Source organism: Molothrus ater, chromosome 5 (assembly GCF_012460135.2).
Source record: "Molothrus ater isolate BHLD 08-10-18 breed brown headed cowbird chromosome 5, BPBGC_Mater_1.1, whole genome shotgun sequence".
Taxonomy (NCBI): domain Eukaryota; kingdom Metazoa; phylum Chordata; class Aves; order Passeriformes; family Icteridae; genus Molothrus; species Molothrus ater.
The window spans coordinates 943,437-957,204 of record NC_050482.2 but is presented as its reverse complement, the minus strand read 5'-3'; the positions used below and the strand labels follow the sequence as shown (position 1 = coordinate 957,204).

Genomic DNA, 13,768 nt, shown 5'->3' with positions numbered 1-13,768 from the left:
TGTGACATGTTTTACAGTGGTGAACAATTTTGGTCCTGCTATCCGAGCCTGCAAATACTGGTATAGCGGGTCCAAACTCCAATGGGCTTTCTCGTGTTCTGCTTTCACAAACTGCCACATCGTATTCCCTGGTATTATTAACTGTCCCGTTTCCAATTGACCCCAACCATTCTCTAACATTTTACCTTTATTTCTCTGAATCCACCTGTGATCTGACTCCTGATATTCTGGCCGAAAATTTGTGTCTAACTCACCTGGTACTAGAGCTGCTACTTTTATTTCTTCAGTTCTTGCAGCAGCTAATTTAGCCTCTGCGTCTGCTTTCCTATTCCCTATCTCCGGGATAGTGTCCCCCTTTAAATGTCCCTTACAATGCATTATGGCCACCTGTGCTGGGAGCTGGACTGCTTCCAGCAGTCGCAGGACCTCTTTTGCGTGTTTGACTGTTTTTCCTTGAGCAGTTAACAGTCCCCTTTCTTTCCAGATGGCCCCATGAGCATGTACGACGGAAAAGGCATACTTAGAGTCTGTCCATATGTTGATCCGCATGTTCTCCGCCAATTCCAGGGCTCGAATCAGAGCTATCAGTTCTGCCTTCTGGGCTGAAGTCCCTGCGGGTAAAGGGTTCGACTCAATTACCTCTTCTGCGGTGGTAATTGCATAGCCGGCCATTCTCACTCCCTGCCTCACGAAGCTGCTTCCATCCGTGAACCAGTCGTCCGCATCTTCGAATGGTTCTTCTTTGAGGTCCGGGCGGCTGGAGTAGACGGCCTCAATTGTTTCCAGGCAGTCGTGCTCGATCGGCTCTGCTGGGGCTCTCCCTTCTAGGAATAAAGCTGGGTTCACAATGTTAGTGACCTGAATAGTCACGTCATCTGACTCAGCCAAAATGGCCTGGTATTTTAAAAATCTGGAAGGTGACAGCCAGTGGTTACCTTTCTGCTCCAACACAGCTGAGACGGTGTGAGATACCAGCACCGTTACCTTTTGGCCGAGCGTGAGTTTCCTGGCCTCTTCGATATTAATGATTACTGCGGCCACCGCTCTCAGGCAGCCAGGCCATCCCTTGCTTACTTCATCCAACTGTTTGGAGAAGTAGGCCACAGCTCTCTTACGTGGTCCTAACTGCTGTGCCAGGACTCCTAGGGCCATCCCCTGTCGCTCGTGGGAGAACAGCCAGAATGGTTTTGATACATCTGGGAGACCTAAAGCTGGTGCTCTCATTAGCTCCTGTTTCAGCTTTTTGAAGGCCCCCTCTGCTTCGGGAGTCCAAACTAGGACACTCTTGGTCTCTTTCAACAAATCATACAGCGGTTTAGCGAGCATCCCGTACTGGTAGATCCATAGCCGACACCAACCTGTCATCCCCAGGAAGGCACGCAGTTCTCTCACCGTCTCTGGTTTAGGCATCTGGCAGATGGCCTCTTTTCTGGCTGCTCCCAGGGATCGCTGTCCTCTGGAGACTTCGTATCCCAGGTACACCACTTCTTTTTGCACCAGCTGCGCTTTCTGTTGGGAGACTCGATATCCACTTAAACCCAGAAAGTTTAACAGGGAAATAGTCCATGCAATGCACTCTTCCTCTGTCACTGTTGCTATTAGGAGGTCGTCTACGTACTGTAGGAGAGTGCCATCTCCCAGCGGCCTTTCCCACTGTTCTAACTCTTTGGCTAACTGATTCCCGAAAATCGTGGGGGAGTTACACCATCCTTGGGGTAATACTGTCCACGTAAGTTGGGTCTTTCTTCCTCTATCCACAAATTCCCACTCAAAGGCAAAAATCTTTTGACTCTCAGGAGCTAAAGGAAGGCAGAAGAATGCGTCTTTCAAATCCAATACGGTGAACCATGTCAAACTATCTTTCAGTTTAGTTAAAAGCGTGTATGGGTTAGCAACTACCGGATGTAATGTCTTGGTTATCTCATTTACTGCTCTCAAGTCTTGGACTAATCTATAAGTTCCGTTAGGTTTCTTTACTGGCAGAATTGGGGTGTTAAAATCTGATTCACATTCTATCAATAATCCTAATTCTAAGAACCTTTTAATTATGGGCTCGATTCCCTTTCTATCCTCTAACCTCAGTGGGTATTGTTTCCTAACCACCGGCCTTGCTCCAGGTATAAGTTCAATAATGATAGGTGTTGCTTGTTTTGATTTCCCAGGTGTATCAGTAGCCCATACTAGTGGGTATACTTCACTTAGGATTCGCCTGATGTTGTGATTCTCAGGCTTGGGTTCCACACAGCTGATTGTCAGGCTTAGAGCTGTGATCAGCTGTTCCTCATTTACTTGGAATTCCAATTTGTCTTTGTTGAACTTTATTATGGCTCTCAAATTCTCCAATAGGTCTCTCCCCAATAAGGGCTTTGGCGAATTTGGTAAATACAGGAACTGATGAATTTCCATTTGTTTCCCAATTTTGTATTTGATGGGTTTTAAAAAGTAAGCTTTTTCTGGTTGGCCTGTTGCTCCCACAACTTGCACAAATTCATCACTTTTAGGTACCAATTCCTGATTTAGAACCGAAAAGGTTGCTCCCGTATCAATCAAAAAGTCCAATTCCTTTTCACCTTCCCCTAGCTCCATTTTAACCAGTGGGTCTGCTAGGGAACGGCCCACCGGTCCCCCTCAGTCGTTATCCTGTTGTGTGGCCATAGTAGTGCCCAATAGTCTCTCCCTTAACTGGGGGCATTCCTGCTTCCAGTGTCCCATTTTCAGGCAGTACGCACACTGGTTTGGCCCCACTCTAGTTGGATGGGGTTGGAGTCTCCCCCCCCCTCTTGCCGGATTGCCTCTACCCCTTCCCCTGGTTCCAGGTCCCGAGTAACCTGTATTCTGAGCTGCCACGGCTACAGCCACCACTCGAGCTATTCTCCTGTCCTCCTTTTTCTTCTCCTCAATTTCCCTATTATTATACACCTTCCATGCCTCATTTAGCAGTGTCTCCAGGTTTTTATTTGCTGGATGCTCAAGCTTTTGCAATTTCTTCCTGATGTCTGGATTACTTTGTCCCATCATTAATCCTAACAGGTGTTGTTTCCCTTCTTCCGTCGCTGGGTCCAGGGGTGTGTATTGTCTCATGGCTGCCCTAAGTCTATCCAAGAACTCTGATGGGGTCTCATCCTTTCCCTGCCTGATGTCATATAGCATTGACCAATTGATAGCCTTGGGGATCGCGTTACGCAAGCCCATTGCTATCAGTTTTCTATACTGCACTAACCGCTGATAGTGGTCTGCATTGCCCGGGTCCCATTCTGGTTTGCTGCTGGGAAAATTATCTTCTAGTCTCCCCGATAATAGTTGAGCATGTCGCTTTCCTGTTTCCAATACGAGTTCCCTTTCTGTATCTGTCAGCTCTGACAACATCACCTCTATATCCTCCCAATCAATATCCAAATTCTTTGCCATTAATTCAAACCTCTTTGCTACTCCCTCCGGATTCCTTCTAAAATTCTTTGCCTCATCCCTCCAATTATTTAAATCATTGGTCGAGAACGGCACCTTTACTCTTGTCCTTTCCCCTACCATTGGCACAACTTGTCGGAGGGGAGCTATCGTGTGGTTCCCCCCCTCTCTTTGCTTTGCTTCCTCCCGTGCCACAGATCTGGTATAATACGAGTGGCTGATCCCTTCCCCGGGATCTTCTTCCTGTACCTCGGTGCCTTCTCGATTCTTTCTCTTCTCTTTTCTTTTTTCCCCTTCCTGCTCTTCAGTCTCCTCTCTTATCTCTATTACACAATCCACCCGATTCTCGTTCTGCGTCTGTTGCCTCCTTTGTATCTGCCGGCTCTTATCCTGTCCCGGGCTGCTGTCCCTTTCATCTTCTACTCCGCTTCCACTTCTCTTATCCTCTATCTGAATTACTATGTTCAGTTTCTGTGAGTTGCTCCCTGCCTCGCTCTCGCGTGTCTCATTACTGTTCTCTTCACCGTATCTCAATTTGGGGACATCACCTCCCGGTGAGTTGCTTTCGTCCCCAGTCTTTGGTGTGCTGGTTTCCATTTTACGAGCACCTCCATTCCTGGGTGTGCTACCGTCCCCATACAAGCTTAGTTCGGGGGGGCTACGCGTCTCCCCTCGGCTCTCTGCTCCCGTCGGACTACCTTCCTCTCTCTCAATCTCTAATCTAGGTGGGCTTCCAGCATCTCTGTAGCTTCCCGACCCCTGCGGACTATCCAATCCCTGTGGGCTGCCTTCTCCCCTGTTATCTTCCGACCTTAACGGGCTAGCCTTCCCCCAACTCTTATCTAACTTATCAGGGCTGCACTCAAACTTAGATTTCCACCATCGTTCCAGTTCTTTTAATGGGGTCGGATCCTCTCGTTCCTCTCCTGGTTTGGGGAGGGGCCCTGGATGGTATTCCCACAGGCTTATTTCACTCTCTTTTCCACTGTCCCTCCTTGTTAGCTTAAGACATTGCTGCCCAATGCTACATGCATCGCAGCAACGTTCTTTAGGTTTTGAGCCTTTCTTATCTTTTTCCAGGGCTAGTACTAGAGGGTCTTGAGGGGCTGCATTAATTCCACACTCCTTTTGCCACTCAGGTTTATTTCTCAGGGTGAAGAACATGTCTGCATACATTACCTCATCCCATTTATTGAGCCGGCGGAGGAAGAGCATTAGTTGTAAAATGGTATTATAATTAATTGTCCCCTCTGGTGGCCATTTCTCACCATCATCCAATTTATACAACGGCCACCACTGCGTGCAGTATTTAAGGAGTGTCTTTTTACTTATATTTCCTCCTGGAATCCCCCCCAAATCCTTCCAATGCTTCAGAATACATCCTAAGGGGGTTTTCATATTTATATCTTTGCTCGGTTGACTCCCCATTGCTATTTTCTGGGTCCGTGTTTCTTATCCCACCAAGTAAATCTCTTTCCCACAAGCACTATATACCAGTTTATCTTAGCACCTCATTCATACAATATCCAAGCGCTTCGTCCTTTTCTGACCTGGCCTCTCGCGAGGGACAGGAACTGCAGAGCCGGACTCCCACTCGCTTCGCAGCCGGGCTGCGTCTCAGACACACTCTCTCATACACGGTGCCAATTCATTCAAACTGTCCTACCTTTCCGTTTTATCAGAATACACTGCTTTACCGTAAGATGTCGCCGGCAGACCGTAAGATACCGATATTGGTCGGCTCCAGGCCGTCACACACTCGCAAAACTGTAAATCAATAGTACGGTTTTGCCGATAATATCACAACAAATTTCAGACAACATAAAAACCACTAAACTCGTCCCTTTGCAAAAATCTTACAGTCAATACATCAAAGCATACAACAGGGTTAAACAAAGGTATAAAACGTATACACTCCTTCCAAGTTCCTCCAAGGGAGTGGAGAAAATTGGACCGAGTCCCGGAATTTAGTTCAGTTCAGATAAAAACAAAAACTGACCACTCTTTTTAACCCTTAAATCACAGTTTCAAACAAACCAACAAGATCAATACAAGAACAAGTGTATTAGAGTCTTGCCTCTTTTTTCTTACTCTCCTTATTTTTTTTTTTTTATTTTTTTCCTCTTTTTTTTTTTTTTTTTTTTTTCCTTTTTTTTTTTTTCCTTTTTTTTTTTTTTCCAATTACCAAAAGGTACCCACCAAAGGCATCAATTACTGGTTAGCAAAGACACCAATTACCAAAAGGTACCCACCAAAGGCATCAATTACTGGTTAGCAAAGACACCAATTACCAAAAGGTACCCACCAAAGGCATCAATTACTGGTTAGCAAAGACACCAATTACCAAAAGGTACCCACCAAAGGCATCAATTACTGGTTAGCAAAGACACCAATTACCAAAAGGTACCCACCAAAGGCATCAATTACTGGTTAGCAAAGACATCAATTACCAAAAGGTACCCACCAAAGGCATCAATTACTGGTTAGCAAAGACACCAATTACCAAAAGGTACCCACCAAAGGCATCAATTACTGGTTAGCAAAGACACCAATTACCAAAAGGTACCCAAAAATACCAATTAGGGATTCTTTACCAGAGCGTCCTCTGGTTTACCCTCCGGTGGTCACGTCTGACCCCGTGTTCCCATAAAGCGCTTTATCCTAAAACCAATGAACAATGATAAAAAATACCTCTTTAATTTGGAGCAGGAGAAGCAGGAGATGCAGGGAACTCTTCGTCCACCAAAGAGCGCTTGGTCCGAGGGGGAGTCTCTTCTGACAAAAAGTCGTCAGGGGCGCCCAGAGGGTCCCAGCCCCGGACCCAGCGAGGGGACTCCTCAGATCCTGGATCCCCTGCTTCGTCCCATCTGGGTCGCCAGAAATGATGCCGAATTTTGCCCCAAAAGGCGAGAAATTACTGCTTAAGAGACTCAGTCAAATAAGCAGGAGGTATTTTATTACGACGTCGGAGAAATCCTAAAATGGGATTTCTGAATCTTTACAGCAAAAGCGTACCTTTTTATACAATTTTAGGTTTGGGATTACATCATATTCATGCATATACATATGGGGAGTGGTGTAGGCGGAGCGTGGGCGGGGACTTCTCTTTTGAGGATCTTCTCAGGGGTCGTTCCGGTCGGCCTTCATCAACTTCGAGGAGTCTTCCTCTTTAAACTTTTGAACCTCTCTCCAAATTTGGTCAATTCCCGGTGTAGTTGGCTTAGCCTCCAGGCCTTGGCAGGGGTCTCAGGGTCAATTTGACATGTTGGCCCTAAACGTGCCTTACCCAGCAGTTCTTCTTGGCTCTGAAATGCACTGAACTTATCACTGTCTGTCCTTATCTCTTCCCTGTCATTGTGTTCCACACCTTACCCAATTTATTGCTCTATGTGATTTCCTAACATTGAATATTTCCCATAACTGCTTTATATTCTATGCTTTAACCCATCATCTCTTGAAAGTAACTGTTTTAGGGGCTTCATGGATATCGTGGATTATATGGATATCGTGGATATGGCATCCGGTGGTTCTGGTGGGATTGGGATTGGATTTGGGATTGGGATTGGATCTGACATTATCCCGCTGCTCCTCATCCCTGCCAGCCCCTCCCATTCCCATGGGAATGTTGGTTTGCCTGGGATTGGGAACGGCCACCAGTTCCGGTGTCCCCGACGTGTCCGGGGATTTTGGGACATCCCTGTGGTGACCGTGGGGTCTGGATTTGGATTCAGAGGATTCTGTTGGGATTCTGTGGAACCCTGGAATGGGAAGGATCCTAAAGCTGATCCAATTCCACCCCATTCCAAGGGCAGGGACACCCCCCACTGTCCCAGGTCGCTCCAACCTGGCCTTGGAATTTGGGAAGCTCGGGAATTTGGGACGTGCCGGAGGCAGATCCAGAGTGGGATACAGAAGCATTGGGAGGTCAAAAATAGCGTGGGATTTTAAAATCCGTGGTCTTGGAAATGTTCCCGAAATTCCCTGGAGCAGCTCTGCCCAACTCCTTGTCCAAACTTCCCGAGGATTCCTGGATCTGGCTCTGTGATTCCCAACCTTTTGCAGGGAAAATATCCCCAGGAACGAGCATTTTGCTCTGTTATTTCCAGGTTTTTCCAGGGATAGAGGGATCACAGAATTCATTCCATGGAGCTGGGGCAGGAGAAATTCCCAGGTTTGCAATCCGAACAGCCCAGGTTGGGAAAAAAACCTTGGAAGTTTTAATTCCCTACAAAAACTCCTTCACTCCACGGCAAGGGATATCCATAATTACCAGAGTCCTCTCACATTTTCCTGGAAAAATCCTGGAGAAAAGCGGATTCTGGGGCAGGTTTTCCAGGGAATATAAGGAATATTTAGTGTAGTCCCAATTTTTTTGTTCCAAGGGGAGGTTTTCCAGCCCCTTTTGCCCTGCTCCTTCCCTTCCCTTTTCCTGCTCCAGAGCTGCGCCCAGAATTCCAGGGGGATCCCTCAGCCATTCCCAGGAGCAGCAGGGCTGGGCCGGCAGAACTTTTCCATGTGTTTTTCCAGGTTTTAGCTGGATCCCTCCTCCCTCCCTCCCTCCCGGCCGTGACTCTGACTCATTCCCCACGTGCCGGAGCCTCCGGAGCCTCCGCGCTCTTCCCAATCCCACTCCAACACCACGAGTTCCCCATCCAGCTCCTCGTGCTGGGATCATCCCTCCGGATGTTTCACTCCTTACGTTCATCCCAGCCTCATTCCCGGGTTTTGGAGACCTCTGGATTTAGGAAGGGTCTGGGATCCATCCTGATTTTCCTGCTCAGCTCTCGGTGTATCCTGGATATTCCCATTTTGGGAAGGGAGGCTTCGGAGCAGGGAATCATCCCCTGGATCTGGGAAGCGCCGGGATTTTTAGGATCAGCTCCTTTTCCCACTGATCCATGGCAATTCCCTCTGATCCCGCGTTTCTTCCATCCAGGCTTTGTTTGCTCCAGTTTGGTTTTTTTTTTTTTTTTCCCCAAGGGAATTCAGTGTCTGAATTCCTCCGGTTTTCCTTATTCCCGTTTTTTTTCCCACTCTCCTGGACACACAACCAGAGTTCCCAAAATAATTATTGGAACACTTTAATCCCTCCTCAACATTCCCGATGTGTCCGGCCAGGCTCATCCCAAAATCCCTCTTTCATTCCTGCTGCTCCTTTCCAGGTGGGATCTTCCCCAAATCTCCCTGCTTATCCCAGATTTCAGCAACTTGGAATTTCCACATCCATGGGGAAGTTTTCCCTCTCTGCTGTCATCCCAAGGAACACCAGGAATTCCCAGCAATTCCTGGGGATTTTTTTCCTGCTGCTGCTGGATTAAGGGAATGAAGTGAACCGCGGGAATTCCCTCCATGGGCATTTCCCGGTGGGATGCAGAGGTTTGGATTTGTCCAGGAGCAATTCCAGGTGTGCGGGTGGTGTTTGGAGTCAAATCCCGCCCCTGGAAGTGCCCAAGGCCGGGTTGGATGGGGCTTGGAGCAACCTGGGATAGGGAAAGGTGTCCCTGTCCATGGAGAACAATCAGTCCTGGGAATGTTGGAAAGAGATCCTGGGAATGCTAAGAATGCTAGGAAATGATCCTGGGAATGCTGGGGAAAAGGAAATTTTAGGGAAAGGATCTTGGAAGCACTGGGAGAACAGTCCTGGGAATGTTGGGAGAATCATCCTGGGAATGTTGGGGAAACCATCCTGGAAACTTTGGGGAAAAGATCCTGGAAATGTTGGGAGAAGGATCCTGGAAATGCTGGGCAAAAAGTCCTGGGAATGTTGGGCAAAGGATCCCAGAAATGTTGGGAGAAAGATCCTGGGAAAGTGTGAGAATCCCTGGGGCTGAATCCGGATTCGTGGCAGCTCCGGGTGCCACTCCCAGATCCCACCAGCCTGGGAAAGAGGGGCTGGAAATCCTGGAAAACAGGGTCAGAAATCCCAGGAAAGAGGGTCAGGAAACCTGGAACCGCGTCCAAGTGCAGAGAAGGAGAATCCCAGGATGCTCCCGGAGGGAGGAATTCTCCTAAGAGCAGGAATTCTTCCTCATTCTGTGAGACAATTCAGGATTTTTTCCCGATATCCAACCTAAAATTCCTCTGGCAGTGCTCGAGGCTGTTCCCTGGGATTTCCTGGGAGCAGATCCCAAATCCCACCCGGCTGCCGCCTCCGCCATGGAATTCTGGAGGGAAAAGGTCCCTCCTGATCCTCCTTTTTCCCAGGATGAGCCCCCACGGCTCCCTCCGGATGATCTTCCCGGGATTTGGGCTCATTTTTCTGGGAAAGAGGGGTCAGGAATCCCGGAAAACAGAGCCAGAAATTCTGGGAATTCCAGGAATTCTCAAGGGAAGCGTTGTTTAAACCAAACCCAGAATCTTTCCCCTGGAATTCACTTCTGATCATTCCCATGAATTCCCATGGAAATTAAAACGTCCTGGATTTTTTGGGATCGTTGGATGCATTGGAAGCAATTTTTGGGAATATTGTGGTCCGTTCACCCACCTGGAATGGGAATTCTCTGGGGGTTTATTCCAAGTTTATTCCCGAGGAGGTTTTTCCATCCTGGAATGGGACAATTCCCAATGGAAGCACCACCAGGTGCCCAAACCCAGCCGGACGCTTCCATGGGCTGGAACTCCCTGGAATCAGACACGGAGTGCCATCAGTCCCACCTGGAATTCCAATGGGATGGAGGCGATCCAGGACAAAAAATTCCATGGAACGCAAAACTGAAGGTGGGAGGGAGAGCTGCTGCTCCTTCCCAGAATTCCCTTTCCCTTCGGAATCCCGTGGGAATCCCGGCGGGAGGATGTGGGCACCGAGCGTGGAGAAATCCCGGATCCACCGGGAATTTTGGGGATCTCACGAGCCACTTAATCCCCGCTGTTGGATTTATCCGGCTGCCGCTCGGAAATCCAGGATGAGCTCGGGATTCATGGAACGAGGGCCTGGAGCCTCCTGGTGCGGGGAGATAAAGGGGATGAAGGGAAAACTCCGCTGGAAAAGCGCCCGGGAATTTGCTCCCGTGGAAAACATCCAACCCCAGCCGGGCAGATTCCCTCATGGAATTTTTTTACTCACGGAATTTTTGTTGCTGATGGAATTTTTCTCCTCGTGGAATTTTCTTCTCCTCGTGGAACTTTTTCCTTATGGAATTTTTCTCCCCGTGGGAAGTGGGGTCAGGCATTGGCAGGGGCTGCCCAGGGAGCTTTGGAGTCGCCATCCCTGGAGGTGTCCAAGGAATTCCTGGAATTCCGCTCAGAGCTCTCCTGGGGGGCTCAGGATGGGCTCGGTGACCTTGGAATTCTTTTCCGAGCTCTGGAATTCTGGGATTCGTGATGAAAGCCGAGCTCTTCCCACAGTTTTCCCCGGGAATTCTTGGGGCTCCGCCCGCCAGGAAAGAAGGGAGCGGAGCTGGGAAAGGAGGGAAAATTCCGGAAGGAGCCGGGAAAGGGCTCAGCCCGGGGCACAGGAGGAGGGCACAGGTGGCACAGGTGACAGGGATGGCACCAGGGGCACTGGGGCACGGGGTGGCACAGGGGACAATGGGGCACGGGTGGCACAGGGGACAGTGGCACCCAGTGTCTCTGTGGGCACTGGCACGGGGGTGGCACAGGGGACAATGGGGCACAGGGATGGCACCAGGGGCACTGGGGCGCAGGGTGGCACAAGTGACAGTGGCACAGGGTGGGTGGCAATGGGCACAGGGTGGCGCAGGTGACACCGGGGCACAGGTTGGCACAGGTTGGCACGGGTTGGCACAACTCGTGGTGGCACCAGTGTCACTGTGGGTGGCATTGGGGCACAGGTGGCACAAGTGACAGTGGCACCCAGGGACGGCACGAGTGGCACTGAGGCACAGGGGGACAGTGGCACCCGGGGTGGCACCGGTGTCGCTGTGCCTGGGCGGGGCTCTGCCCCCTCAGTGCACTCAGGGATCCTCCCGGAGCATTCCCGGAGATTCCCGCAATTTCCTGCATTCCCGCAATTCCCGCGTTCCCGAAATCCCTGGAATTCCCGCAATCCCCGCAGTTAGGCCGCAGTAACTTGGGAGGGTGGGGGCAATTATGGAATTGGGGTGAAAAAAGATGGAATTGTGGGGGCAAATATGGAACTGGGGAACGGGAACCGGGGACCCCCAGGCCGGGAACGGGAGCCGGGAATGGGTACCGGGAATGGGTACCGGGGACCCTCCCTCCTTCCTCCCTCCTGTTCCCGTCCTTCCCTCCATCCCTGTCCCTCCATCCCTGTCCCTCCATCCCTGTCCCTCCATCCCGCTCCCGTCCCGCTCCCTGCTCCCTCCTCCCCGTGTCCTCCCCGCCCCGGAGCCGCTCCCTTTGCTGCCCCCATCCCGGTCCCGATCCACACCCGGTTCCATTCATGTGATCCCGCTCTCATCCCAGTCTTGTTCCCACACCCGATCCCATTCCCACTCCCATTCCCAATCCTATTCCCACTCTCGCTCCCATTCCCACTCTCATTCCCTCTCCCACTCCCATTCCCATTCCCAATCCTACTCCCATTCCCAATCCTACTCCCATTCCCATTCCCAATCCTACTCCCATTCCCAATCCTACTCCCACACCCATTCCCATTCCCATTCCCACATCCATTCCCATTCCCGCTCCCACTTCCGCACCGGTTCCCTCCCCGGGGCAGCGCCAGCAGCGGCCGCCAGGGGGCGACTCTGGGCGGGCCCCGCCGGGACCGGGAGCGGGATCGGGATGAGGAGCGGGCTCGGGATGAGGAGCGGGATCGGTCCCGGGATGGCTGTGGCGCGGTCCCACACCCATTCCCATTCCCACACGGGATTGCGGGTGGTGCTCGACAGTCCCGGGATTGGTCCCGGGAGCGGGGTCGGTATCAGGAGCGGGCTCGGGATCCGGGATCGGTATCGGGGAACGGGAGCGGCATCAGGATCCAGGAGTGGGATCCAGGAGTGGGATCCAGGAGCGGGATCAGGAGCGGGATCAGGAGCGGGAGCGGGGTCGGGACCGCGCCGGCAGCGGGGGCGGCGGCGGCGGCGGGAGCGGCGGGAGCGGGGGCGGCCGGTCCGGCGGCGTCCCCGCCCGCCGGGGGAGGAGCCGCGGGCTCCGGCCCCACCTGCCCCGGGCCATGGTGCGCCGGAGGGAGCGGAGCGGAGCGCGGGGCGGGCGGCGCCGCTGCGCCATGGAGCCGGCGGTGGCGGGCGGCGGCCGCCCCGCAGCCGGTGCCGCTCCAGCCTCCGCCGCTGCCCGCGCCCGGGCGGCGCCGCCGGGGCCGCGCTGAGCCCCGCGGGGGCCACCCCCGGCCATGGCGCAGCCCGCGGGGCGCGGCGGGGCGAGCCGCGAGCTGCCGGGCATCAGCACCGTAACCTACGTGTTCGTTTACAGCCCCGCCGGCCCCGCCGGGCCCCCCGCCGGCCCCGGCACCGAGCCCGCGCCCCACGCCGCGCCCGCCCCGCTGCGCGGGCCCAAGCGGAAGCTTTACAGCGCCGTGCCCGGCCGCAAGTTCATCGTGGTGAAGAGCTACGCGCCGCAGGGCGATGGCGAGATCCAGCTCAACCGCGGCGAGGCCGTCAAGGGTGAGCGGGGACGCCGGGACGGCGGCGGGGACGCGGGGACAGCGACGCGGACACCGGGACGGCGGCGGCGGGGAGCGGCCGGGGAGGGCGGGAGGAGCGGCGGGTGCTGCCCCCGGTGCTGGATGCGGCAGTGGCGGGGCCGCGGCTGGGGTGGATGGGTGGGATGGGAGCGCTCAGGTGCGGCGTGGAGGGATTGGGGCGTCCTGCCCACCTGTGGGGCTGCGGCTCTTGGGGCGTCCTGCCCACCTGTGGGGCTGCGGCTCTTGGGGTGTCCTGCCCACCTGTGGGGCTGCGGTGCCCCGGGATCGCGGCGCAGGTGTGGGGCTGCACAACCGTGGGGTCTGCAGGCTGCCTGTGGGGTTGCAGATTTGGGCACGTCCTGCCCACCTGTGGGGCCGCAGGGCTGTGGGGTCTCCAGGCTGGCTGTGGGGTGTCCTGCCCACCTGTGGGGCCGCAGGGCTGTGGGATCCCCTGCGCAGGGGGGGCTGCAGAGCTGTGGGGTCTGTGGGCCGCTTGTGGGGCTGCAGGGCCTCGGGGTGTTCCAGGCAGTTTATGGGGTCTCCAGCTGGTTGGGTTGCAGCTTTGTGGGGTGTCCAACCCGCCTGTGGGGCTGCAGAACTGCGGGGTCTCCAGTCTGGTTGTGGGGCTGGAGCTTTGTGGGGTGTCCAGCTCACCTGGCTGGTCTCCAGCCCAGTTATGGGGTTGCCACTTTGTGGGGTCCCCAAGCCACCTGTGGGGCTGCAGTTTTGTGGGGCTTCCAAGCCACCTGTGGGGCTGCAGCGCTTTGGGGTCCCCGGGCCGGTTCTGGGACTGCAGCG

General features: G+C 53.2%; 1 protein-coding gene across 4 annotated transcripts in view; it reads left to right on the top strand.

Annotated features, from left to right (window-relative positions):
• SHANK3 (SH3 and multiple ankyrin repeat domains 3) overlaps positions 1–13,768 on the top strand; it is a 164,735-nt gene that overhangs the window by 63,447 nt on the left and 87,520 nt on the right. For all 4 annotated transcript variants that reach the window (XR_008508403.1, XM_054514833.1, XM_054514835.1 and 1 more), the window contains exon 13: positions 12,760–12,950. Coding sequence is in view for 3 of the 4 variants with exons in the window: in XM_054514833.1 (XP_054370808.1) it covers positions 12,760–12,950 (191 nt within the window). In the remaining variant the exon portion in view is untranslated. The remainder of the gene's footprint in view (positions 1–12,759; positions 12,951–13,768) is intronic.